This window comes from Calidris pugnax, unplaced genomic scaffold, assembly GCF_001431845.1.
Source record: "Calidris pugnax isolate Ruff unplaced genomic scaffold, ASM143184v1 scaffold39, whole genome shotgun sequence".
Classification (NCBI taxonomy): domain Eukaryota; kingdom Metazoa; phylum Chordata; class Aves; order Charadriiformes; family Scolopacidae; genus Calidris; species Calidris pugnax.
Window position 1 is genome coordinate 1,364,898 of NW_015090828.1, and position 26,169 is coordinate 1,391,066.

Consider the following 26,169-nt stretch of genomic DNA (forward strand, 5'->3'; position numbering starts at 1 on the left):
CAACCCCTTTACAGGCAGAAATAATAAAAAATTGTAAAATACTTTGTTTCTATTCCTACTCATGGAAAGAAATATTTAGCACCTTTTGTGGATTAAAATGTAGAAAAAAATAAACAAAATTCAAATTATTTTCATGCTCTACAATAGGCTTTAAAGGATTTCATGGAGCCATGTTACGGACTCCTTCTTCATGAATTACTCCATATTGTTGTTAAACAATTAAAATCAATGTAATTCAGCCTTAACTCTTAAAATTCACATTTACTTGAATAGAATTGGACCATTTTTCTATTTCAAGGTCTGTCCCAGTAGGATTAAGTTACAAAAAGTTATGCAGAATTACAGCACTGATTTCACCCTATTTCTATTAGAAATGCTTCATTATTCTTCACTATTATTTCACTTCTTCATTAAAACTAAAGAAACATTAATAAGGCAATGATGAAGTGGGAAAAGGTAAAACTTTTAATAGAATTCAGTGAAGGTTATATACTTACTAGTACAGATAGTGGTATGCCTTTTTGCAGGAAAAAAGCAGGAAGGAAAAGAAGTATTACTTTTACCCATCAAGGCTGACACCTTGTACTTCTCCATATACCTCCTGTTCCTTACAAGAGCTGCAACATCACAAACATAAATGTCCAAACAGCCTACATATTTCTGTTGAAATGACTTTGAAGTTTTCCAAATACAAAATAAGTGTTCTTTATCAATGAAGAACTTAGACTAAATAAGAGTCTTTCTAATTCAGGGTTTCAGAATATTTATTGACACTTGCAATGACCATACAATTTTTTTGTACAAAATATTTGTGTTTTTGTCTCGAAAGATAAAATTAGTTCTATGTTCATATTTTGGAAATAGAAGCCAAATGGAAATATCTTTGTGCAGAAGCCTGGCATTTGTGTCTGTGCACAGAATTATTTTTTGAGATGTATTGAAAGCTTTCCATTTCATGATTAGAGCTTTGTTGATTCTTGGAAAGGTTTTACATTTCTTGCTTTTAGTTTGGTTTTTTTTTTTTTTTTTTTTCTGATAGTGTAGTGTTGTTGCAAAGTTTTGTTTTCCAGTGATTGCTGAGAAGTCATTGTGGAAAAATGTGTTGGGGAAAATAACTACAGATAATTTCTGTGTTTTCAGCAGAAATAGTAGAAGACCAAACTGTAATATGTCAACATAAAATAATAAAATCTGAATCTTTATATTACTCCTTTTTTTTTTTCCCTTTTATATTGGATTTTCTAAACATAGAATTGTGCTAGTCAGGAATGAGTGCATACTCTATAACCAGTCCCATCTGACATCAAGAAGAATGTAGAATAATAAATTGGTAAGCACAAAGAGAGGAAAGACAATGTTACAGTTGCAAAAGATTTCATAGCAAAAAAAAAAAAAGAATATGGAAAATACATCATTCTCAGAAATAGCACAACTAAAATAATAAGCTCAATAGCAAAAAGGAAGCCTACAGAGGGTGGGAGCAAGGACAGGTAGACTGAGAATACAGAGAAACTTTCTGAGTGGCCAGGAACCAGATTAGGCAAGTTAAAGTCCAGATAGAATTAAATCTCACCAAAGCCATCAAGGAAAACACGAAATCCTTCTATATAAAACCTAATTGGACTTGGAAAATACGTAGGCTTGTGAAGTCAATCTGAAATCTCTTGCGCTGATGCAGCTGGTATACCTGGAAAATAAAGATGCAGACAAAAGTACAACCACAAATCTGTTCCCACAGTCTGTAGCATTCAGCTGTGCTGACATTCTCTCACTTTGCTCTATTTAAAATTCCCACGCCATTAAATTGCATTGAATTTGCCATTAAAAGTTGCCTTTCTCTTAGGACTCAATTCTACTTGAAGCCGGTAGCAAAATCTTTTTAGTTTAGAGTATCTTACACATGAGAGAAACAGGTAAAGCTGGTTGGCATAGGTATGCTATATCTAAGTTTCTAAAAGAAATTTCATTTTAAATAAGCTATAAACATATATGCCTCTTAAACCTGTGTGCCTTTTATTTGCAGTCTCCTATTTCACTTTACGCCTTGCTGCGATAAAATGAATTTGGTTGTTCTGAATGTGTGAGAGGCAGAACTACTTTTCTATGCCTTAAGTTGAAGTTCACATGAGTATTATTGGAAAACCTCCTTCTTTTTGATACCCATAAAGTCGTATCGGGATTGTAATATGAGTTTGTAGTTACAATATTTCAGATATTTATAATTGTTTTTCTCCTTTGTGTCTGTTATATGAGAAAAAAATACACCTAATGGTAACATAATGTTAGGTCTGTGAAACATTTTTAAAGCTGCTATTAGAAGACACCACTAAAATGCTTGAAATACTTTAAACAGATTAACATGTACCTTAGGCCAGACTCTCAAGTGGTGTAAAGCTGCCTAAATCTGAAGAGTCAATGGAGTTATTCCAAATATCTGGCTCTTCAGATTTAATCCCAGTCATTTGATCTGTCCTAGAGAAAATTCCATTTTTCACACTCCCATGTGATGTGAAAATTGATATTCACAGAAGATCTGAACTGGTAATGAGGATTCTGTGGGTTGCATACTTAGCAATATGGAAATTTAAAAAATAGCTATGCTTCACAAGACTTTGATATCTCTTTGGGCTGTATTCAATCTGGGTGTATTTCTAAGGACAAAATGGTAAGTGTTATGAAAAACTAGAAACAGAAATACTCATATTTCTTCATTTCGTATTTAGTTTGTCAGAAACTGGCTCTGATGTCCCTCTCCTGTTCATCCTGGCTCCCAAACGAAACTTTCTTTTCCATCTCCTAGATTGGTTCACTCTCAGGAAGCCCTGTCATTTCAGAGAACAAGGTGGAGTCAGAGCCCAGCTGAGATTGCCCAACCCATAGACCTCAGCTGGCAGAACTGCAGCCTGCATGGTCAGAGTTATGTTCAGGGGTTATGTTTCAAAAGCAGATCTAGAAATCAGAGAGGGATTTCAATACTGAGTTATTCAGCAGTCTAGTGACGCTTTCAATTTAGCAAATTATTTCATTAAATATCAGGCTTACCCATATTTCGTTTTTCCAGAGTAAGTTATTTTTGTAATTTAATAATAAGAACTGCATGTCATAAATTCTAAAGAAAGTCTGCAGACTATACAGCCTGGTCTCCCAATGTTACTGACACCAATAAAATGTATTGATATTAACTTGCCAGAAGTGTTTTGCACCATTTTAGGTTCCTGTCTCTTTTGCCATTGGATTTTGGCACTTGTATTTAACAGAGTGGTTTTTGCTGCCACAGCTCTGCAGTCCCTGCAGTGATGTCCCCAAGGGGAAAAAATAGAGTGTTTAATGCACTCTTGCCCTAGTATCATACACACATCAAAGGCATTATGTGGCTCTTAAAAATAAATACACTTCTGCAGACCAACTTAGAAATGTTGAACTTTTAGTCTGTGCATAAATGTCATGCAGTTCAAGGATATGTTCCTAATACTCAGGGAACAACTTGTGTTTTTCTTAAATACATTTTTCAAAACTGTGTTCCTAATCCTCCATTGATTTTTGACCAGGAAGTAATATATACATATATATATATATATAAAAAATACTAAATATCATACTATAAATAAAATGGAAGCTTTTAATGGATATAATAAACCTATCATTTATATAGTTTAAACTCAAATATTGTCACACTATATGCAGTACCTGTACTTGCTTTTAAGTTCTGAAAAGTTGTTCTCAAGACTGCAGGAGCCTGTTCTTATCTGAGATATTGTGTTGCATGTAATACAGCACATCTTGCTTAATCAACTAATGTATATATGTGAGCAAGGGCAGTGGGTGACTTGAAGACAGGGTGGAGCACAGTTACACCTCAGATTGTAATGGTGGTGAGCTGAGCAGGAGGAGGTTTGTTTCCCTCAGGGATGCTAGAAAGGACAGTTTTTGGTTTTTGCAGACATAAAAAGTCTTTTGTTTGAAGAGAATCATACGAATTCTCTATCCAACCCTTCAGTACTGAAAACTGGAAAGTTCAAAATCTCCTTTTTCCATTCAGTGGCCAAACAGAAAACAAAACAAAATCATTTAAAGTTAAAATAAACTAGATTTTTTGTGAGTCTGTGAAAGCTTATATATTTTCAGGTTGGTGTGCAGTGCTTTGTAGTACCAAGAATAAGGTGTTCTTTCTCATTCATGAGTTATCAATTCTTACTGTAATATTATAAACATTAAGGTTTTGAAAATACCATTACATACGAAGCGTTTAAGTATATTGTTTAGAAAATGTCAGAATTTTCTGCTAAAGTTCTTTCTCAAAGTTTTGCAAAATTAAAAGAATATTAATCATTTCAGCATCCTATCATCAAATGTTTTGCATAACTTAAACAACAAACAATCAATATTTATGACCATGTCCTTTACTTGTCTGTTCTCAAATGTTCTAGTATCTTTTGGGGGGCACATAAAAAACCCGTATCAGCTGTTGTCAGCAATAATTGCAGTTGAGCAAAAAAGGGGGAGAAGGTCACGCTAGACAGATGTCTGTATTTCATTCAAAGTAATTAATACTCAAATAGGAATTTATAAATTTATTTCTATTTAGCTTTATTAAGACAATAGCAACCATATTTTGAGAACTTTGTTTAAAAGCGTTATCAAAACACTACCACAAAATTGTGGAAATAAGTGTACTTAAAATACGGAAGGTTTCCTTCCACCTTTTCGGTTTATCACCTATTAAACTGACAGAATAGAACAATTGCTGCCAGCTAACAACAGGTTTTTGAAGCTTGTTGCCATTCTCAGTGCAATACATGAATTGGTCCTTTTCTCCAGCTGTCACATTTTATTAGCTATTTCAATTCACTTTGCTTGCACAAAGTCTTTTTACCTTGTAGTTTTGACACAGTTCTGCTGCTATTTTATAATCACACCAAACTGTGAACTTGTAGTAACTAGTAAGAGTTGAAAGACAAGATGTTACCTGCAAAATGTGATACGGATTTATTATTGCAACAGGTTACAAGAATGTGTTTTGGTGTTTTCAAAATATGCCTTCCACTTTGGACATGGAATTTCAAAAAAGTTCCTTCAAGAATTCCCTTTGAAATGGGAATTCCAGTTCAATTGAAACTAAAGTAAAAGCAAAACTAATGACAATGAGACAGGTGAAACAGGCATTTTCAAATGCCTATATCCCTCATGTGTACAGGGAGTTAACTTCTGTGTTGCATTCTTTATGAGCAGGGGATGTATTGGATGGGTGTCAGCTGGGACAAGACATTTTATTGTCTGGATGGTACCTTCACTAACTCTCTGAGTACTGTTGTTCAATGTACTTAAAATGAGAATAACTTATATCCTATCTTCTATGCATGTTGTATTCAAGCTTTTCTATTTGGACTGCAAAACTTCTGTCATTTCAAGGGATGTTCACATTGCTGCAATCCTCTGCTCTCCTTCACACGAGCAGAGAGGGTCTGGGTGGAGAACGTGTGTTGGGTAATCTGGTAAGGATGGTAACGGGTGATGGAACCTCTGTGACTGTAAACCTCAGTGTTGCCAGTGAAATGAGTATTCATTCTGTCAACTGCTGACCAAAAGATCTTCAGGGCTTTTTGAAAAATTTTAATCTTTCCCTGTGGAGCTTTTTGTAGGTGTGTATGCTCATATTAACCAGGAAAACCTGAATCACAGAGTGATGGAAAGAAATCCACTGATGTTTCTGGATTTTAACTACAAGTCAAACAGTCACGTGTGTATGCAAAACATACTGTGGGATTATAATCCATAATTCAGGTTCCTATAAAAGAAATACCCATCCATACACTAATGGATTATATTTGCATTAAGTGTGTACATGTTTCTAGAAATGTATACAATATAACAACAGTAGGTGGGGCTCTATCATCTATTCGATAATTAACTTTTTTGCTTTTCTGAGATGAATTAAACACTATTTCTGGGCAGGACTCAAAGTGCAGTCATGGATATATAATAGAGCCAACTGAACTGCTCAGTTATCTAACATAGACCCTGACCACCCACTCTCCAGCCTTGCATGGCTGCTACCTACCCTTTTCTTATTTCCCATTGGGAAGGAAGGCAAGAAAAACAGCATTCAAAAAAACTGCTTCTGACTTTCTTTGCTTTTTTAGTTTATAAAATACTATTGAAGACTTCTTACTATGAAGTATAAGACTTTCCAGAGAAAAGAAATTCATGTTTTCATCTCCTTAAACCTTAAAGGCCTAAGAAAATACTGAATAGCTTGTGATGGCTGCTTATTGTCACTAAGGTTAGAAGCAGCAGTTCTTTGGCTATTCCATGGCATCCTTCCTGCAGAAAAGCAGTGCTTACTAGTAGTGACAGGCTTTCCAAGAAGAAGCCAGTTCCTTCCCATGCTCCCTCTTTGGGTGATTCTCTCTTGAAGTCTTTTTTACTAGGTAAACTTCTCCCCAGCCTGTACCCAAGATCTGCATCCTGTTTACCAGAAATATAAAGCAATATGAAATCCAGCTTTTTTCCAGAAGAGGCTCCAAAGCCTCCAACCTTTAATAGACCTTTTAGATCTTTCAGATCTCTCTTTACTCCTCACAGAACTGTTTTTTAATGGGGAAGGACTGGGTGAAGAATTCCTTCCAATGGTTTTTTTCATCTTTTAAAGCTAGTGACAACCTACAGTGACAAGGAACTACTGCTGCCCTTAATGTATATTTGCAAGCTGTTCCTTAATCAAATTGTTGGAGGGGTGTATATTCATCCTGTCAGTTTTTCCCAGCACCTCACTGATGTGTCTGTATGGGATATCAAAGCCTGAGAACTGGGAATGTGCATCTGTGCAGACAACTGTACCCAAACCCCTGCCTTTCTTAGTTCTTTTAAATTCTGAATCCTCCAGTGCTTTCAAATTCCTATTTTAATAGATTTTTTTTCTAATTTTTAAGCTTAGATTTGCAATATGCCAGAAATAATAAAGCCTCTTCATACCAGGGAAACATCACAGCGATACGTTGTGATAAAGGTAAACGGTTCTGATTCCACTTCAAATCCTTCATGAAATAAGGGGATTTTGCTGTTGGAAACGATCATTTTACCATGAAAATATTGAACATTCCCTCTGACAATTGCAAATGTATGGAAATTCACACCTGTGCTCTGGAGGTGGAATTTCACAATTCTTACAATGAATATCTGCTTTGACAGAAATGGCAAATGTTTCACCCTGGAGCAATTACACAAGTGCCCAGGAAAATATCATTTTTCACACACAGGTACTCACAAAGGGAAAACTGGAGGAATAGTTTGAGTGCGAGCCAAATGAAGCACCAAAATGAGGCCACATATGGGAATAGAATACTCCATTCTTTCCTGTTAAAGGAAAAAATATGTTAAATTATTTTACTTCTCAAAGACAGGGTACACAGGGTACTATGTATCAGCCATTCAGTAAAAGTGATAAATGTGTATTACTGCAAGTGTCTTTGTATATGTCTCTGACTACATTGGATGACACCGCTTCAACTGTGCTTTGGCTAAAAATACAACTTTACATCTAAAGTTCCATCTGTGTTGTTGTAACGTAATTCAGCTCCAGAATGCAAACTCCTGTTTCACTGCCTCCCTTTATCTTTGTACTAAAAAATATCAAGGAGAGTGAAGCAGAGAACAATTTTGTCCATATATGAAATACTCTTATATAATGTCCTAATCTGGAAATCATTTTGGTTGAACAAGGGAGAAAGCCAAACAAATGAGGGGAAAAAAACCCAATGAATAAAATATTAGGCTCAGGAGGGCCAATTCGATATATCTCTTTAACATTTCATCCAGCATTTCAATACGGGTAGAGAAAAGCAATTCCATTTTAAGAAAGCTTTCAAAAATCTGGTTGCCTTCCAGTTTGAAACAAATGCTCAAATCTTAACATTTTCTACTGGGCCCAATTGGAATTGTAGGGTGAGTCTGTCTGGGAGGCTGTACGTCAACACAGAAACTAAAAGGCTGGAAATTCCAGACTCCAAAAATAACTATGTGGCTGCAGGTGAGGTAGCTCAGAGCAGCTGACTCTAAGAATAGGAGCAAGCAAAAACCTGCTGCCTGCCAGCGTGTCGGATGTAAGTTCTGCTCAGCTCCATCTGACCCTGTAAGTCTTCACTGTTGACTCTAATAGACACAAGACCAGGTCTCTGCTAGTACAAGCTGTTCGAAATCTCTTCTTGATCTTTCCAGATTTCTGTTTGAATATGTGAATTCCGATTTGGTTTACCCTGATTTTTCCTTCAGTAGAATTGTCGGTTCATTTCAGAAAACAGATGTATAAATGCCTGTGGTTACCACAGTCTCCTAAGATTTTAGATGCATTATATCTATCTGAAATGCTTTACTGATTCTCATCATGATTAGTAACACAGTTACATTCTATTTTGAAATCACTGGCTATAAAGCCTATGAAACATTGCTTGAAAAAAGTTTTAGAACTGTAAAGGACTTGTTCCAATGAAAAATTTGGTCCAGAATGTTTTAGGGTCTTAAATGGATTCAGAAAACAATATTCTTAAAGGATTCTCACTTCTGTTGGGTGCAAATTTCCTAGTAGATGCTGTCACTACATGTATATATTAGGTGAGATTAACAGCTATAATAACTTCTACAGGAAGGTGCCATGTGTGATATGGAAATTGGTATTTGTAAAAAGCTATCTGGCTACTTGAAGACCTGAATACAGATGTGTGATCCTATTCCTTGCACAGACTTTAATGGGATAATTTGTCTTTATTCCCTGTGTTTATTATGGACCATTTCTTCTAAGAATCATAAGCATTCCCCATTCATAATTTACATTTCCCTTTGAGAACTTTTTTTGTAGCTTTAGGATACTAAAACTTTATTAAGCTCTATCATTTTTCAAGTTCTTTTTTTTTTTTTTCTTGCATGATATGCCAATACCTAATTACTGCTGCTTCTCTGATGTGCTTCAAGCTGTGGGCCTTTTTTTACATACAGCAGGTGAAAACACCCACACTGTATAAAAACTCTCTTACTTTCTTCTACATTTAAACAATAATCATGTCATCAAAGCAGAAGTTACTTACTAGAAGAACATTTAAGGATGGATCCTACCCTGCTGAAATTATATTGAAATTATGTTCACGGTCTTATATCTCATTCTTCTGAAAAAGATGGTTAGAGATGGATTTAGGCTATTGCTGTCCTTTCTATGACAAAGCAGAAATAGTATTTAAGGTGTTCCCAAACTCCTAGCCAAGGCATACCATAATCCTGAAAAGCAGCATAGCAAGTGTAAAGGAAACGGGAGGGGGTGGAAGAAAAAAATGGCTTAATGAGTCTTAGTTTTCTATAAAATTGAGGGAAAAAATAGGTCTTAAAATCTTATCAAATGCAGTAATATATTTCACTAACTGTAATAATGAATATCCTGATTGATTTGGTGACTGGAGAGCATTCTCTCATCTTACAAAAGGTTCTAACTGTGTTCTAGTAAATAAATGCTCAATAATTATTCATGCTGTAGAAAAACCTCAAGGTCTAGCCGAGACAGACCACTGATGGGGCAGGGGAAGTTTGTGTGCAGGACGGTTTCACCCTGAGGCCTTCATGGCCTGTACCAACAAACGGCAGTAGAACAGTGAAGGCTCTGGCTCTTTCTGCAGCTGGGCCTCGGGGGCGTGAACAGCTTTCCCGTAGGGAACACGGAAGGGAGCAGAGAACTGACCTGTAAACTGAAGCCTGCAATATTGCTGCAGTGGGTTAAGCTTTGTGGGCACCAAGCCTTGAGCTGGCCCATCTGTCGGCCCCAGCCATGGCGATAAAGTTGTCTGGAGATGGAGGATGTCAAGGTAAAAGCTGGAGAGTGAGTGAGGCAGGGACACCACAAGGGAACTACCACCGGGCCTGGGAGTAAAAGGCTCGCCAAAGAAGGAAATGAAACTGTGTTGAAACTAACATAAAATTCACCCTTTTGTATCTAATTTACTTTCCAATTTTAATTCAAAGTAGATGAAGCTTCCATTCTCTTCAGGACAATTTACTATTTTTCCAGTTTTTGCTTTTTGTTTGTTCCTTGTCTGAGATTAGAAGGTCAATTCTCGAATCTTAGTTAAAGGCCTGTAATAGGAGTAGAAGTGGCAGTGAGGGCGGAAAAAGGTTAGTTCTGAGAGGAGGATCTGAGAGACATGCAATTGCAGACACACACAATGATCAGGTGAAAGCTTGTAGATCAAATAGCAACAGACAATTTTACATTTGTACCATCTGCGGCAAATAGGTTAAACAAATCCTGTGAAGCATTCTTGGTTGGGCTGAATCCACTGAGCATCCTAGAAAGCAATTAAATCTGTTTTGAGGCACATGCTGCAGGACAGACACTTAAAAAACCAAACGCAGAAATACAAAAAGTGGAAAGGGAAAAGCAAGGAAAGAAAACAGTAAATGCCTTTTGAAGATTCTGAGTTTCTCCACCAAACAAATGCCTTCAGTGTTAGATGCGATCTGCCAGGTAGGTATTTGACACTGTATAAAAAATGTGTTGGCAGTGTACAAGTGGTAACAGTACAGGTCTGATAGGCACACTGCAAAACCTGCAAGGAAAGTTACCTCTGCATTTCGTAGTACTCTGACACAACTCACACACTAACAGCACAACTCTACTTGGCATCACCCCTGGAAAATGCACTCCTTGCTGAAGAGTCAAACAGGGAAACTCCATTAGTCGCTGCTGAGCCCGATGTGCGGTGAGGCTGTGCATAATGGCGTACTCCTGAACCCACACATTACATGTCCCCTTTGCATTTCGGTCTGCGTCTGCGCCTGGTTAAATCTCTAGCAACTGGAGGGACAGTTAATAGACTGAACAGACTGTAATGTTGCTCAGCCCCCAGCTAGTTATTTGGGCTTGCTGCGTTAGAGCTGTGGTATTGGGCAGGGGGTTCATGAGCTGTTTCCTCTGGGCAGCAAGGCCTTACCCCTGATTCTGAGCGACCATCAAAAGCTTTGTCTAGATGTATAGGATAGCAGTGTTTTCCAGATTATCACAACAGTGTTTAACTTGGGCACTGGGGTTACAAGGCAAAATTCTTCTCGTCTGAGGAGTTAAAAGATTGCAAGTAGAAAGATAATTTTTTCTTGCTATACAGAAGGCACATATGATGTGCAGTTATAGATGACTTTTAGGATTGCTCTGGCAAACATGTCTGCTTACTGCGTTAAAACAACGCTAGCACAAGTGGTTTAAGAATAAATGGGTGGTGTTGGCTAAAATCTAGACAGCTTGGATACAGCTGTTCAGGCTGATATGGATCTATGAGTGTGTGGCTGCATAATGCATGTGTAAATTATGCAATGTCCTGTGGTGGCAGAATGTACATCAATACTTTTACATTTATGCATTGATATAAACTATAGTTTACAACCTGTCAGGATGATATGCTAACAATTTAAGTACAGAGACTTCATACAGTGAGGCAATTAGGTAAATTAAGTACATAAGCTTGAGTTTAATTTTAAGCCTGGGGCCAATTACAATGAAATCAAGTAAACTGTTTCCATGTTAAATCCTAGTAACTGCCCAGCCCTGGAAGCATTGCAGTAATACTGCGTATGTCTGTGACAAGGTTTTTCTGATGTGAAGCCCACCACAGCTCCTTAAGTATTATTCACTAGGACAGAATTTTCTGTGTCCTGGCACTGGATGCTGCTAGTTACCAGACTGACTTTTGCAGGTTAGTGGGAAAAGCACCTCACCTAGATTTTGTAGACAAAAGGGCTTCTGCAGCCCTATTATTTGGCTGTGCTTTTTTCTCTCATTTACTACCATTATCAGAGGATTTTCAGTATAAGAAAAAAAAACAAAACATTTTATTAATCATAAATTTAGCAATACGATGCTAAAAGCAAACTGCAAAAGAATAGGAAACTCAAATGAAGTGTCATCAACTTCTTGTCCTACCTATGCCTTTTTTTTAAAGGTATCAGTCTACGGCGGAAGCCAAGAGATCAATTCAGTGATTTTCCATCTCTATAATAACAGCTACTATCTATCAGAGTATTTTTCTATCACTAATTTTGCTCCCTTTAATTTTTGTTTTCTACTGATTGCTTGTCCTCTGTAAATAGCTAAAACCTCCCTCTGGTAACCTGGGGAGTCTCGATCTGCTGTAGTTGTAGTGGCTTCTGTGAGCATACTGATAGCAGACCTGTGAGCTTTGATGAGGAGGACTCCCATGTCATCTGTACAGAGGATCGTTAGAATCCTGATTAAATCTACCAAATTACTTTTTCTATTAAGAAAAAGTCAGTTGAACTGCATTCATAAACCAATGAAGTAATATTTTAAAAATTACTTATCATAAAAGTTATTCTTGTCCTCAATGTGCTACAGTTTTATTTGTCTTTTGTTTTTTGCATTGCTTAGAGCACCCATGATGTATTTATCAACATTACTGCTTTTAGGGTTAGTATGTCATACAAACACTGCAGAAATACTGATTTAACTCAGTGCCTGGTGAAGGCTGATATTCGGTTGACTAGATATTACAGTTCTAACACCAACATTTTTATAGGAAAGAAATAACATTTCCTATGCCAGATGGTGAGAGAATGTTGCAGTTTTGGGTTTTTTTTTTTAAATCCATCACCCAGGCAAAAAGGCACTAGTTCCATACACTTACTTCCACCTTTCCTTAAAACACACTATGCATTCTACAGTGCTATTTGAAACCTGGCTTGTCCACCACTTGTACAGATACCAGAATGTTAATTTTGCTGGCTTAGGTGCCTTGAGCTGGACATGACTGGACCATATCAGTATCCAAGCAGCATCTGTGTAGTGAAATAGAAATTGTCAAGAAAGCTACGACTATTAGAAAGTATTTAGAGTGCTTTTCAGCTGTATCTCACTGAAAACTATTCAAGTGTTAACCCCCTGGAGATTTTTATTACTGGCAGGAATTATTAATAAACAAAGGTAAAGGTATATGAAAAAAGCTCTATATAATACTCATAGTCTACAAACTAGAAATATTTAAGACTGAAGACACTGGTTTACAGGATACAAGAAACGCAAAAATTACTTGTCTTAATCCATTACCCTGTCATCACTGGAATATAACAGAATATCATTTTTCTATTAAAAGCCAGAAATTTAACTTCAGGAGAAACAAACTAAAAATGCATCACTTAAAATCTGTGTCACTGGATAGATTTGTGTTCTGCTCCTCAGCAAAAAAAAAAACCAACACTAATTTAGCTTTATAAAGATGGCATTTGGATTCAAATTATGGGTCAGAACTCAGCTAATTTCTGCTATGATACCACATATCTATAAAATACTACCCAAAATATATCCATTATAAGTAGAACCTAATTAAAAGTTCAAAATTTACAATTTCTAGTGTATGAAGTGGCCTTTTTTTTTTTCCTATGGACAATTTTAATTTGGCAATAAATAGTATGTTCAAATATTTCATTCTGAATGCACAGCCTTAAAGGGTTGTTCCATCTCCCAGGCATTTGCATTTAACTCTATAAGAGAATACATTAAGGAAAAAAAAAAAAGGTAAAGTTCTGGAAATGTAGAAATATCTCTGCATGCAATTCACTATTTCAGTGCTTTCATGTGCACCTTTTCAGTCACTCAGCATCCCTTTGATGAATTCCATAAAACTAACCAAGTAAAAAATAAGCTATATTAATATATTAGAGAAAGGTTTTTGGTCTCTAGGTATTCATTCTTTGGGAACTAATTAAAATCGATTTTGCTGCTGTTGGTTTTTAATGCCATCCTACATTGTGACTGCTTTTCCTATGATTATTTCATAGTTCTGAATCAAGGATCATGTAACTGCTGCCTAGTAGGTTTCACACCCATAATTTTTTGTCATAAACGTTTAGGTTTTCTGATAGAGCTTTACTTGAGTTATCTACATTGAAAAAAGTTAGTATGGTGTTAGATATCGCTCAGTTTGATCTAGTAAATTGTCTAATAAATTTTCTAATAAACAAATCACTAAACTGTAATCACTATTTGTATGCAAAGTATTGCAATTACAGTAATTTTCTTTGCTTGTGATTCTCAACTTGAAAGAAAAGCAAATTAGAATTAAAATGTAAACTCTTTATTCCCCAGTATATTATACATTATTTGAATGTAAAAATTGGCTTCAGAAGAAAGAAGGGATTGTACATCCTCCTGCTCTGAGTTTGAATCTGGTAATCTGCTTTTTTGTTTTTGTTTTTGTTTTCTTTCCTATCTTTCTGATTGTTTTTGATTTCCAGCTACCTTGGCCGTAGATATATCTTTTAATGTTTCTCAAGATTCGTAGGGAGATGAGGGCTTTACAATACATTTAAAACTGAGCAATCTAAGTTTCCTGTTATTTTCTAAAAGTAGTGAGCATGGCTACTCACGTGCAAACAAGTAATTCAGATTGTGTAGGAATGTCAGTACTTGGCTTTTATGGTAAGGCTGACTTTGATTTTATTTGCTTGACTAAATTGCAAACCATAGAAGTTTGATAATAAGAATATAGAATATTCTATATTAACAACAAAGATCTCTAATTCAATGGAGTCAGTATGAAACATCTCATTAAATTACTGCACTGCCATCAGTGACATTTTTGAACAATGATTTCAAAAATATGTTATTCAGACTTTTTCTGTTTAGAGTTAGTTCAAAATGGTTATTTTTGTTTTGGTTTGGGTTTTTCTTTGTCTGTTTGTGCCAGTTATTTTTTTGAAAAAAGAAGAGCCAGTTGCAAAGGCAAGTGTATGTTTAACAGCTCACTTTCAAAGGTGACTGCCAAACCAAAAATACTATTGTAATAAGAAAGATGACAGGACAAGAGGAATACATTTAATTAAATGGTGATTCTCCTTATCTTACTGGCTTTTCATGAAGAAAATAATTTCTAATTAAAAATCTCTTTGACTGAGTAAGTAAAGGCACGGAATGTTCTGGGGAAGGAAACCAACATACCACCACTCAAAGTACTCTGGTTGGGCAGGGAGCACTTCTGCTGGCTTTCTGAGGGATATCTTCCAGCAAATGTCTGAAACAAGGTAGGAGGAAGCAGGCTTCCTTACTGTTTATGCAACTTATTCTTCATATATGTCAAAAGCTAGAGACAAGGATAGCTGCTGAACAGCAAGCAGCACCAGCCTCAGAGAAAAACCTTTCCTCTTGAAGGATGCTGCTGCACCACCATGGTCTCATGACAAGGAACAGGACATTTGCGTTGTTTCCTTCCCACAAGACAGCGAGTACTGTCAACATGTAATAACAATGACATCAGATGGTGTGCAGTACCCGTCTGTCTTACTATGACTCTAGTGCATTTTGCTTCAGAACTTCCTGAGCTAGTAGCATGCAGTGAAAATTTGCTGTCTGCTCCTACAGCCGTGTAATCTCAACAGTTTCACTTTTAAACTTGAGTCAGTTTTCAGCTGCTCTGTGAAGATTGTAAGTAGAATCATGTTCCTGTTGAAATACAGAGAAGCTCTGCTATTGACCACAGCTGGGACTGGATTTCACCCTATGATGCTGTCAAGTTTTTGACATTTATATGCCATCCTCACTTCTTGAATCGTATGATTGCAACTAAAATGTAGCAATGTTTAAAAAGAAGGAATGTGTTTTTCCATTTGCATAACTTTAATGGTTGAACTGATTGAGTTTAACATTTCCTTCAAAGTTCCCACTTTGGCTGGCATTGCTAGCGTTGAAATTGCAAATATATATCTCAAAAGGAACATATTTTTAGAAAGTTTTATGCGATAGGAAATGGGGTCTTAAGATGAAAAGTGCTTTTCATCTTAGCAGTAATTTTTATCTCACTTGTGTATGTAAGCAACGTGCTGTGGAGGAAGTCAGACTGTGTGTATGTTATTAGCTATACGGACACATTTGCCTGCTTGATTTTTTTCTAACTCCATCAAAAGAAGCTTTTAGGATGAACAAGTAGGAGATGAAGCAAGGACCAGAGGCAAGACACTCTTCTGTGCATTACCTCCTAACAATTAATGGTGAGACCATTACTGGGGAAGTAATTAAAACTATATCACTGCTTTATCAAAAGGATGCTTAATCATTAAAAGCATCCTCATTTTAGAATAGAAAGCCAGCTCAGTATTTAAAGACGTTTCGTGCAAAACCAATGAATGAAGACAGTGACTCTGAAGGATAGATTTACAACAACTAGGGTCTCCCAATGTTTGTGAGATGCAATGGGTTTTCTGAGACCAAAGGTTATATAGATTTTCTGTTCTTTGCATACATGCCTATGTATTCTTTTGACTTTAGATACAGCATATTTATGTTTTAGGGGCAGTTTTCATTGAAAAAGCTGTTTGTCACAGGCTGCTAGAGGTAAATTTCTCCCAGGTGTCAGCACAACTTGGCCTGTTGCACAGCAGGGCTGAGAAACGGAGGCTGAATTTGAGGACTCAAGTTTAGAACAGCTGAATCTAGGGCATATCCTCAAGAGTGCAGAAGTAATAACATCTATAAGCTGATCTTTCCCTGCCTTCAGAGGGAGGGCAGCAGCATCCACAGCACAGGTTCTTCTTCATTCATGGCATGAACACAGTTATATAAGGTAAATTTATACCATGTATTGTACTTGCCTCCCTCTTCACGCCAAAAACTAAATCAGGGTTTCTCACTGAAAGCATCCCTCTACCTCCTGATCAAAGTATATACAAGAATGCAGCATGTAGGGTACAAAAGCTCATGGATAACAAAACATCTTGACTTTTGAATGATAGAAATTCAGTTAACCTTTACTTTCAGGCATGTAAATTTGTCAAAGTTAGGTTTATGCAGAATGCATGGGATTCACTGGTGATTTTAATGGAAGCAGATGATCTGCAGCACTTTTAACACTGGTGCTTTATATAAGATGTCCAAATGAACATTGAAAATGTAGGTTTAAAGCGCTTAGGTTTGAACAATGTTTTTCTGCATTGTGGATGTCGTTATTTTGTGCTACATTCAAGTGTAGAAATATAGGAAGTGAAGAAATAGCAGTAGAAGCTTAGTGGGCACCTTGGGGATGGTGAAGATTCCCTAACTACAGGTTTGGATGATCAGGGAGCTAAAGCAACAAATTTTGAAACCTTCATTTCTGGCCTCTGATTTCTGAGTACAGATTTACCATTCTGCTGAGCTTGATTCCCTGATTATAGACAGATTGACTGGAGAAGTTTACCCTTAAAATAGGTTCAGTTTCCCAAAAGAGACGAAGGGAAATGTGGATGGCTCTAGAAGAAATGAATAGCTGAGCAGTGTGTGAAGTCTAGCCACTTAGCCTTTGCTGACAGCTGTTTTAAATGAAAATCTTCATTTTGCACAGAAAAGATATACAGAAATTCTGACCCTGCTTTGTAACTGGGAACTTACATTATTTTGTTCTTGAAAAAAACCATTTTATAGCTGTCTTGTTTAGGGATTCCTCCGTGTATCCCAGCTGATGGTGAGAGACTTGCTTCAATTTCTAACTGTCAGAATAGCCTGGTGTGTCATGGATGTATAATTCAACCTTAAAATATGATTCAGTTTAATGAGTCTGTACTGTACATTTGCACATATGTATTGTATGCAAAACTGAGCTGTGTGACTTTGTTTAGCTGCTGATCGGTGACTGCTTTGGTACCAAATGGGACAAAGTCATAAAGGTTTGTTGCACAGGCAGGATAGGTACTCTTTTGTTTACTCCACAGCTTTAACATCTTCCTCCTCAAATATATACCTACATTTATACACACACACACGTCTACATTTATATACATGCATACATACATATGTTTATAAAAGCTTTGCCGTCTCCCTTTAGATCGCTAGTGACATTTAAAATGTAATTTTGTAGGGAAAGAAAGAATTTAAAATAGAGTAAGCCTTTATTTGTGTCTGAAAGTTTGTTTTCTTTAGCCAACTAGCTCACAAAAAAAACAACACAAAAGCAAAAAAGTCTTTCAATAAGCTTTACAACTCTTTATTTATCATGCTTACTAGTATCAAAACATCAGAGTATGCAAAGTATATTTTTATCAGTATAATGTTGATTCAATAGTAAATCCCTGATTATTGAACTGTAGAGTACCATGATGAGAACTGTGCATTGATGTACACACAAAGAAATACAATATTATGATTCAGAATTACTAACTGGGATTTTAAATTAACTAATTTATCTCTAGTTTTCCATTGGAAAAATAAATGTTAACACCTACAGTGTTAGTAAGTGGAAACATAGACTTGCACATTGGTACTTAGTTTAAGGTTGAATCCTACTTTAAAAAAAAAAAAAAGAAGTCTACTATTTTTAAAACTCTGAGATTGAAAGTTGGGCTAATTGTTAGTAGTTCTATTGCTTTCAAAATCCTAAAATTTTCAGAGTGCATTCTTCCTTATTTTCTCTTTTATTTTTATCACAGCTTTTAATACAATTGATTCTGTATATAAAAATACCAGGCGCGTATTTATCAATTAACATTCCATCTCTTGTTCTCTTTTGAAATATTCATTCAGCAGCTCTCTTGCTCTAGGCATTGTTTCACTTCTTGTTGTCCCTCCCTAGTGTCTCTCCATTCGTAGTTAAATTGAAACACACAACAGTGATAAAAACCAGGTTCTCACCTGCTTTATTTTCCATAATTCTTTATGCTATTTTAGGCTAGGTATAGAAAAGTTCCTCATGGTTACATAGGGGTGCTAAGAAACAGTTTATTTCAACTCCTGTGTTGAACAAAAAAAAAAAAAAAAGTGTTTTTTCTACATAGTTGAAATCCACCAAGAGGTGAAGTGCTTGGAAAATTTGAATGATTTCATGGATGTCTCAAAGCTTTAAAGATGAAAGATCCAGCTTTTCTTCCTGATTAAGCTGTGAGAATCATGAGATCCTGTGGGCTTTTTCTACTTCAAAGGGTCATTCAAATATAATTCTAAGGACGGATGCTGCCAAGCTATTTCCATGAAGTTTGACAGAATGAATTCCTTTTGTGTTATGTGGAAGGATAAGAACACTCACCCCCTTGGCTTCTTCTACCTGTTGCTGTTCTGGACACTTGAGGCTGCTTTTAAAGAGGTACCTGCTAAAGCAGCTGAACCTCCTTAGTGGTAGAAATCTGACATTCAAAATCACATTAATAGCACTCATTACTTTTGATATAGTTCTCCCAGGCAATTGCCTTACATTTGATATCAATTAGGTCATATCAGGAATAAATGCTGCTTAACAGATGCATTAGGGTATGGAAATCTGGCCTCCATGGGACAGATTCTCTCCTCAAACATATGGGACACGCTCCTGTCGGCTATAGGAGATCTGGCCTATTACAGCAGGGAAAGTATAGGTCAGCAGTGGTCAGCACTGCTACCTTTGAATAATTCAAGGTTAAAACCATGAATTTCCAAGCTTGTTACATAGAGATTTGAGTGTCAATGGCCGATTTTGACGTTACGATTCTAAGAAGCGCTGTTTCAGGTTGAACTCACACAGCCTGAATGTGACCAACTCCCCTTAACAACAACCCAAACAAAACACTGATAATAAAGCTATGAAAGCACCATTACAGGGCTTTACCAAAATGAAATGAAGGAACTGATGACAAAGTAGTAAGGAAACATTGTTCTGAATATAAGGAAATTGTGATAAAAGAACTTATGTGAGACTTAAAAGCAAATCCATAGCTGAACTGGCTTATTCAGTATTGGCACCTACTCTGTACTAAAATTAAACATTCTGGTAAAAATACATTTCTCAATGCATGCTAATACTATGAAGAAAATAATTCTTCCAAGTTCATTTCTCTAGGATCCACACAAATAAAAAAGTTAATTGCTCATAGCAGTCTCTCTTGTTACTGTTTTCCTATGATTTAAATTCAGCAGCAATATTTGACTTGATTGGTCATTTATTTGGTCATTCTTGGCAAAGAAGCCAGTCCTTTTGGATGTTGTTTAATTGCTGGGACTGACGAGGAAGGTTTAGTCTATCTCTGCTCCTATCAACTTTGGACTTCACGCGAGCATTTAATTTATTCTATTTTTTCCATCGCTCTTTTATTCCTCTCTCTATTATAGATTTGCAGTACTTCTATAGCCTTGCTTTGTCTTTGATCACTGTAATAACTTTACAAAATAATTGAAATAATTTATTTAAATATAAAATCTCTTTTTTTAATGTAACAACTATGATGAGTGTACTATTTAGCCAAAGACTGTGACAGAAGGTAATTTTATTTACCATCAAAACTAATCAAGACTGAAAATAAAATCAGTATTACAGGAGGTGCACTATTTGCTTTATGTTGTTACTCCTGCAGATTTACCATTTTAAAGACATTCATCCCTGAAACTGAAATAGGTGAAACTGACTCAGTATCTGGATGCCTCATGCTCTTCTTAAATTTGATAATCTCTATTACTCTGGGTTAATTTCCAGGGGAAACATTTCTGACCTGTTATTGGAGGAGTTTCCAGGATTGTGCCTCTGTAGCAGAGCTACTGCTGGAGCATCCGTCACCTGGAGGGTGCTGGCACACAACCCTGCCCATCCCTGGAGCTGTTGTGGAGAGGAGGACCCAGACAAGCACCTGCCTTTCTCTCAGGTACATTTTAAGAGTTTATAACTTACCCTCTTCGCCCTTTTAGTAACATATGGAAATCACTGCAGAAACAATAGTTTCTTTGCCACCTTTCTGCAAAGACTAGAGCTTGTACAATGGACAGCAGAACTAAAGGTATCGAAATATTTATTCATTATTCCCTGTGACAGACTGGTAAAAGTGTGAGAATTTCCAAAATATATCTTATGTCATGTGACAATATCTGCAGCCAGATCATTCACCAACCAACACCTAGCAGCAGTGTTCTCTGCACTGGGCAGAAGTTACATGGGGCAGCAAATAATTTTGAAAAGAAAAAAGGAAAGATGCCAAAGTCTGAAATATAGCATATATTCCCTTTCTCCCTGATTAATTGGAATCAGGTGTAGTAATTGGCATGGAAAAAGTGTAGATTTTCAGCAAAAAAATATAGGAAGTGAGTCATAGTATTGTCTGTTGATGACTGATTGCTTCACGGGCTTTCTCACTTGCTGTTGTCATCGTTTTGTCCTAAATCTTGGAAAGATTTGAATTTCGGTTTAGGGCTTAGTCCAAGATGGAGTGGAATACACTGAAAGATTTCTGCTGACTTCATTGTACTTTGGAGCAAGCCCTTTTGATGGCATTTTCTGTATTTGCTTCAAATTTTTCTTCCTCTAGCATCCTAAATTTATGTTCCTGATGAAAATCTCAGGGGTTGCAAAGGCTTGGAAAGTAATATATGCATTTCTGTTATGTTGCAGTGGCTTCAGTGTATCACAAGGGCATTGTTCAGCCTAGTCACTATACTTCTCAGTCTGAAATCATTATTAAGTGTGTTCTTAAGGGACTGATACAATACCACTAAAATCAAAATTAAAAAATTACTTTGATTTTACTCTTGTCAAACAGAATTTCTCCCACTGAAATCTTTAGAATTTACAGTCAGCTAAAAGTGAAGAATATTGGGAATGTGACTTGATAAAAAAGTGAATCAGGTCTTTAGGGTTTCAGTTATTTAGTAACAAATTCCTCCAAGGAATGTACTCAGTTTACTAATATTTCCTGATTGAAACATGTTTTGTAGGATTTGGGGTGTGGGATTTTTTGCTGATGTTATGACGTATTTCAATGAATCATTACGAACCATGTCAAGATAAATATTTGAGTTGTATATATATTGGTGTACATTCAAGTGTAATTCTAAATATTTAGTGGCAGTCCTGGCATTTGCAAATAGGCTACACATGATTTGAAAAACCGAGGACATGTTGACTGTTGAGGAGGGATCAGCATACTTGTTTATACTTGATTGTTGTTCGGAGTTTATATTGCAGTGAGAGCGAGCGGACTCTTATCCTAATTCCAAAATTAACTGTCACTCATCTCACACCTGTCTGAGACTGACATAATGCTAACTGGCAGCTTGCTAACGCCTCAAATTGCTGCCATGCTTTTGAACTCCGTGGTGGATTTCTCACTTGTTGCGACTTGTGCCGTTCTTCCTGGGCACCAGAAGCATTCCTAACATCCTGTGCAAAAATACAAGGAGGAATACTTTGGGCTCTACATTACGCCACAGGTATATAGCCCAACTCTCTTGACAACACCACAGGTGAATAAAGCTCAGTCTGTTTGTCTTGTGTAATGGCTATTTTAGCAATCGGAGTGTGAAAGAGCACTTTAGTTGTGAGCACTGGTCAATGGGATCAACAGAACACTATTTATACGTTTCACATGGAAGAAGGAAGAGAGTCACATGCCAACCTCAGACAAAAAGCAAGGTTTTCCTTGACTGTGAACCAACCATTAGGGACACGTATGTGGTAGCTGAGCTGGGGATAAAAGCTAAGAGAAAGAATGAAGTAAACAATATTCAAACCCCCTAGTTTGGGAAGATATCCCTTCAGCATAACACCTATTGATTTAACCAGTCCCAACTCCAGCAAATTTCTTTGTGAAATTCCTTTTTGTTTGCCACATCCAATTGCCAAACTGCCAGAACACAGGGAGTGAGGTGGGGGCTGGAGGAAGTCACAATTTTGATAGACTGTTTATACTCTCAGTGGCTGATAGCACCATAAAGCCAAATAACTACAGAGATTTTGTTGCTTACAGCTTCAGGTAATATTTACATGAATTAACAATGAATGTCTTCAGATATTTTGTAAAGTTGGGGAGGAAAGAAAGGCTTCTAACTGTGTGTGTATGTGGGATTGGAATATCGGCATCTCGCATATTTTTTTGCTGCTGAAATGGACATGACTCTAAAAGGGTCTTATTTTCCAGTTTTGAATTTCGGTTTCTTTTGTTGGCTATTCTGAGGATAGTTATCCTGAGATTTCTAGGACTGATTCCTTGATAAATCTAATAATTTCCAAGTAAAACTAACTCAGTTAACTCCTTTATTACATTTCACCATCTGAAGACTATGTGGCTGTATGTGGTTTTGCTGTATGGAGGCATGTGTGAAGCCAGTCAGGAACAGTGGCGTGGTAACAGAACCATTAGCTGTGGCATACCTACTGCACAGCCAAAATGTAACACCCCCTGTGGCAAACTAGGCAATATATGCATAAACAGTGTATCTGTTATGTGTATGTCACACCAGTCCTTCAGAAAATACCACTTCTGCCTCCACTGTGGATATATAATTTTATTCTATCCCAGTCACAGATGTCCTCAAGGAGATACTAAGGACTTTTTTTTTTGCATATTATGAAGAAAAGTAAGTGAAGAAAAAGAAATTATATGTTGTTTTCTGATCATGATAAACATATTTCCAGAAAAAGCAAAAGAGTTGGGCTATGATACAGAATGAGTAGGAAGCAATGCAAGTGAAATTTACCAAATACCTACGTAAATTAGAATTAATGCACTGAACAGATTCAGTTTAGCAAGAGTGGGCTGATTTGAGAAACTGATTATGATTTGAATATTAATTTTTGAGGACAGAGAAATAATCTAGAAGCATTCAGAGACTGTGTTTTTGTACACATCATAACATTTTAACTCATGACTAAATTATTACAGGAAGAGGTTTCCATACATTGCCTGTACTCAAGTGTCTGTCTAGGTGCACAGCATTTCCTTTTTTTTAACTGAAGGATAACCTCTTTGAAATACATTTGCATTTACTGTGGGGTTAAGGGAAAGCTGCTTTGAGCTTCCTGTATCAAGATCCAAGCCATTTCATATTTTTAGACCAAAGAACTTTCTTCAAAGAGGATAATAGTCAATGGCAAGACCTTCATTAACTTATCAAGGGAATACCTGTTTTTAAGTAATTCACTTAAGTAGGGCATCCTGAGAGCATTCTACAATCAATTTCAAGAATAGTTTGTAAACCCTCAATGACAAGAGTGGGAAATTGTAAGAAAAGAAGCCTGAAAATCTTTACTCATAATACAGGAAGTCTTTCAATATTAAACAATGAAATAGCTACACTTGAGTCATCTTAATGGTATCACATCCTGATGTCTTCCATTAGAACCATTACAAACTCCTTCAGGAGCTGACAGCTTGAAAATCTTACTGGGGGGAGAAGTGCAGTTGAGACAGATGAAACACTGAAAGATTTCAGGACATAGTCTTGAAAAAAAGTAAAAGCTCTCTGTCTTGTGAAGGTTATAAAACATTTTTGTTGTGTTCTGTTCTCCTAAGAAGCATGTACAAATTGTTTGGGAATTAGTACAAAGAATGATTCATATGGAGCTCAGTGAACAGCAGTAGGGCTGTGGAAGAGGCAAGAGCTAAAGGACATTTGTGCAGGGAACGTAAAGCCCAGAACAGGGCAAAGGTATTCATAGTCTGCAAGGAAGGTGAGCAGTGTGCGGGATGGGCTCAAACTACCTGGCTGTAGATTTCCATAAGAAATCCTGGATTCTATAAAATCAGTGACAAAGCTTCCCTGGATTCCCAAGACTTCCCTGTCTTGCCCATTTGCTTGCTTTACCGGGCATCCATTTGTGTACTGGGCCATGTTCATGTGGTTGTTTCTAAATGGTTTCTCCTAATCCTTTTGCCTCTTCATCGAAGGATTAAAAACCCATATATTCATGTTTCCCAATGTGAAAGGGTTTTTTTTTAATAAAAAAGTGTTTAAACAATCCACTTACCTAATAAGCCACTTCCACACATTTTTCTAATAGCTGTTAGCACAGACCTATCTTAGAGAAGCTGCCAAACTCCAGTTGGATTGTTTGAAGTGACAAGAATCTAGATGCTTAGTTAATGTATTTTTGATATTATATTATAAATGCTATTAACATTCATTCTGAAGAAAAATTCAAGCAGATACGTTTCAGTTGCAATATTTTATTTTCTATATTTGTCTGTGTATTTACAGAACAAATGTATTTCATACTTTGTTTGCAACTTTTCTGCTCAATTATTTGGTATAAATATCAATATGTTTTTAGATACATGACTAAGGAAATTATACTTACGTGTCAATATCAGGAAATGACACCAATGAGGTAACAGGTCAGAAGAAAGGGTTAAAAGCATCTGTACATATATAATTTTATAGACGATTTTCTAAAATTTTGAAAATGGTGATAAACCCACTTTTGGTACACTGCTGTTAGCCCTTCAGTGACCATCGCAGCTGTTTAAATATTTTGTCCAGTAAGTGGACAGAGAGCAGACACTGTTGAACTTGGAGTTCAACTCCAGTAGATGGAAAAGCTGGGGTGGGCTGGGAGCGTCCTGAGAGCTGCAACCTCAGTACGTGCCTGTGCCATCAGGTGCCCCCCGGGCGCTGAAAAGGACCATCCTTTTCTTGCAGGTGTTTGATGGGGTTTGTTTTCCTTTAGGGAATCCCATTTAGAAACAACAACAAAATGCTGCTTGTTGTTAGTTACAGGGTAGCATCAGCGTCGGAAAACATCTCCTTGTTCTGAGCCCTGGTCATTCGCTGGGAATCCTCTCTGAAGGTGTCTCCACCTCCCTCATGCCCTCGCACCCCCCTTGCCGCTCCCTCCACACAGGTCTTTTTTGACACCGAGCAGCAGCCTATGGGATCGCTACCACAGGATGGGGCCAGGCGCTCCCCCTCCCCTTCTTTTTTCCTTTTTCTTTCCTTTCCTTCCTTTCCTAGGCTCCGTTTGCCGTAGCATACATCCTCCCGAGGGGTTTGCCTGGATCATTTATTTATCTTGTGCGCATTAAGAAACCACCATTAGGCTGTGGTGGGAGGCGCCTTACTTTCTGCGCGCTCGCCTGCCTCCCCTGCGCCGCGGTAGGAATACACAATCCAACAGAAGCTGCAAGCTTGGCAGGAGCTGCCTTCTGCGTGCCTATTTAATTGCCGGAACCGTATTTTTTTGCCGACTGGGTCATTGCCGCCCCCCCTCCAGGGTTTCATCTTCATTTTTTTTCGCGTGCGTGTCTGTGGATTTTGATTTTTTTTTTTATTTTTTATATATATTTTTTTTTCCGGGAGCCCTCGCCGGAGTTTCGATGCCGGGCCGGACTTAGCGCGGGCGCGGAGGAGCTGCGCGGAGCCGTGCCTCCTGCCGCCGGGCCCCGCCCGCGGATCGGCCTCCCTGGCCCGGCGCCGGCCGCGGGTTGGCCGCGGGG

At 37.2% G+C, this 26,169-nt stretch overlaps 1 protein-coding gene across 1 annotated transcript in view; it reads left to right on the forward strand.

The window, feature by feature from the left end:
• The window catches only part of NRG3 (neuregulin 3), a 570,166-nt gene that overhangs the window by 142,116 nt on the left and 401,881 nt on the right, over nucleotides 1-26,169 (forward strand). Inside the window, exons 2-3 of the mRNA XM_014940346.1 lie at nucleotides 25,688-25,828; nucleotides 26,033-26,156. Coding sequence (XP_014795832.1) covers nucleotides 25,688-25,828; nucleotides 26,033-26,156 — 265 coding nt within the window. The remainder of the gene's footprint in view (nucleotides 1-25,687; nucleotides 25,829-26,032; nucleotides 26,157-26,169) is intronic.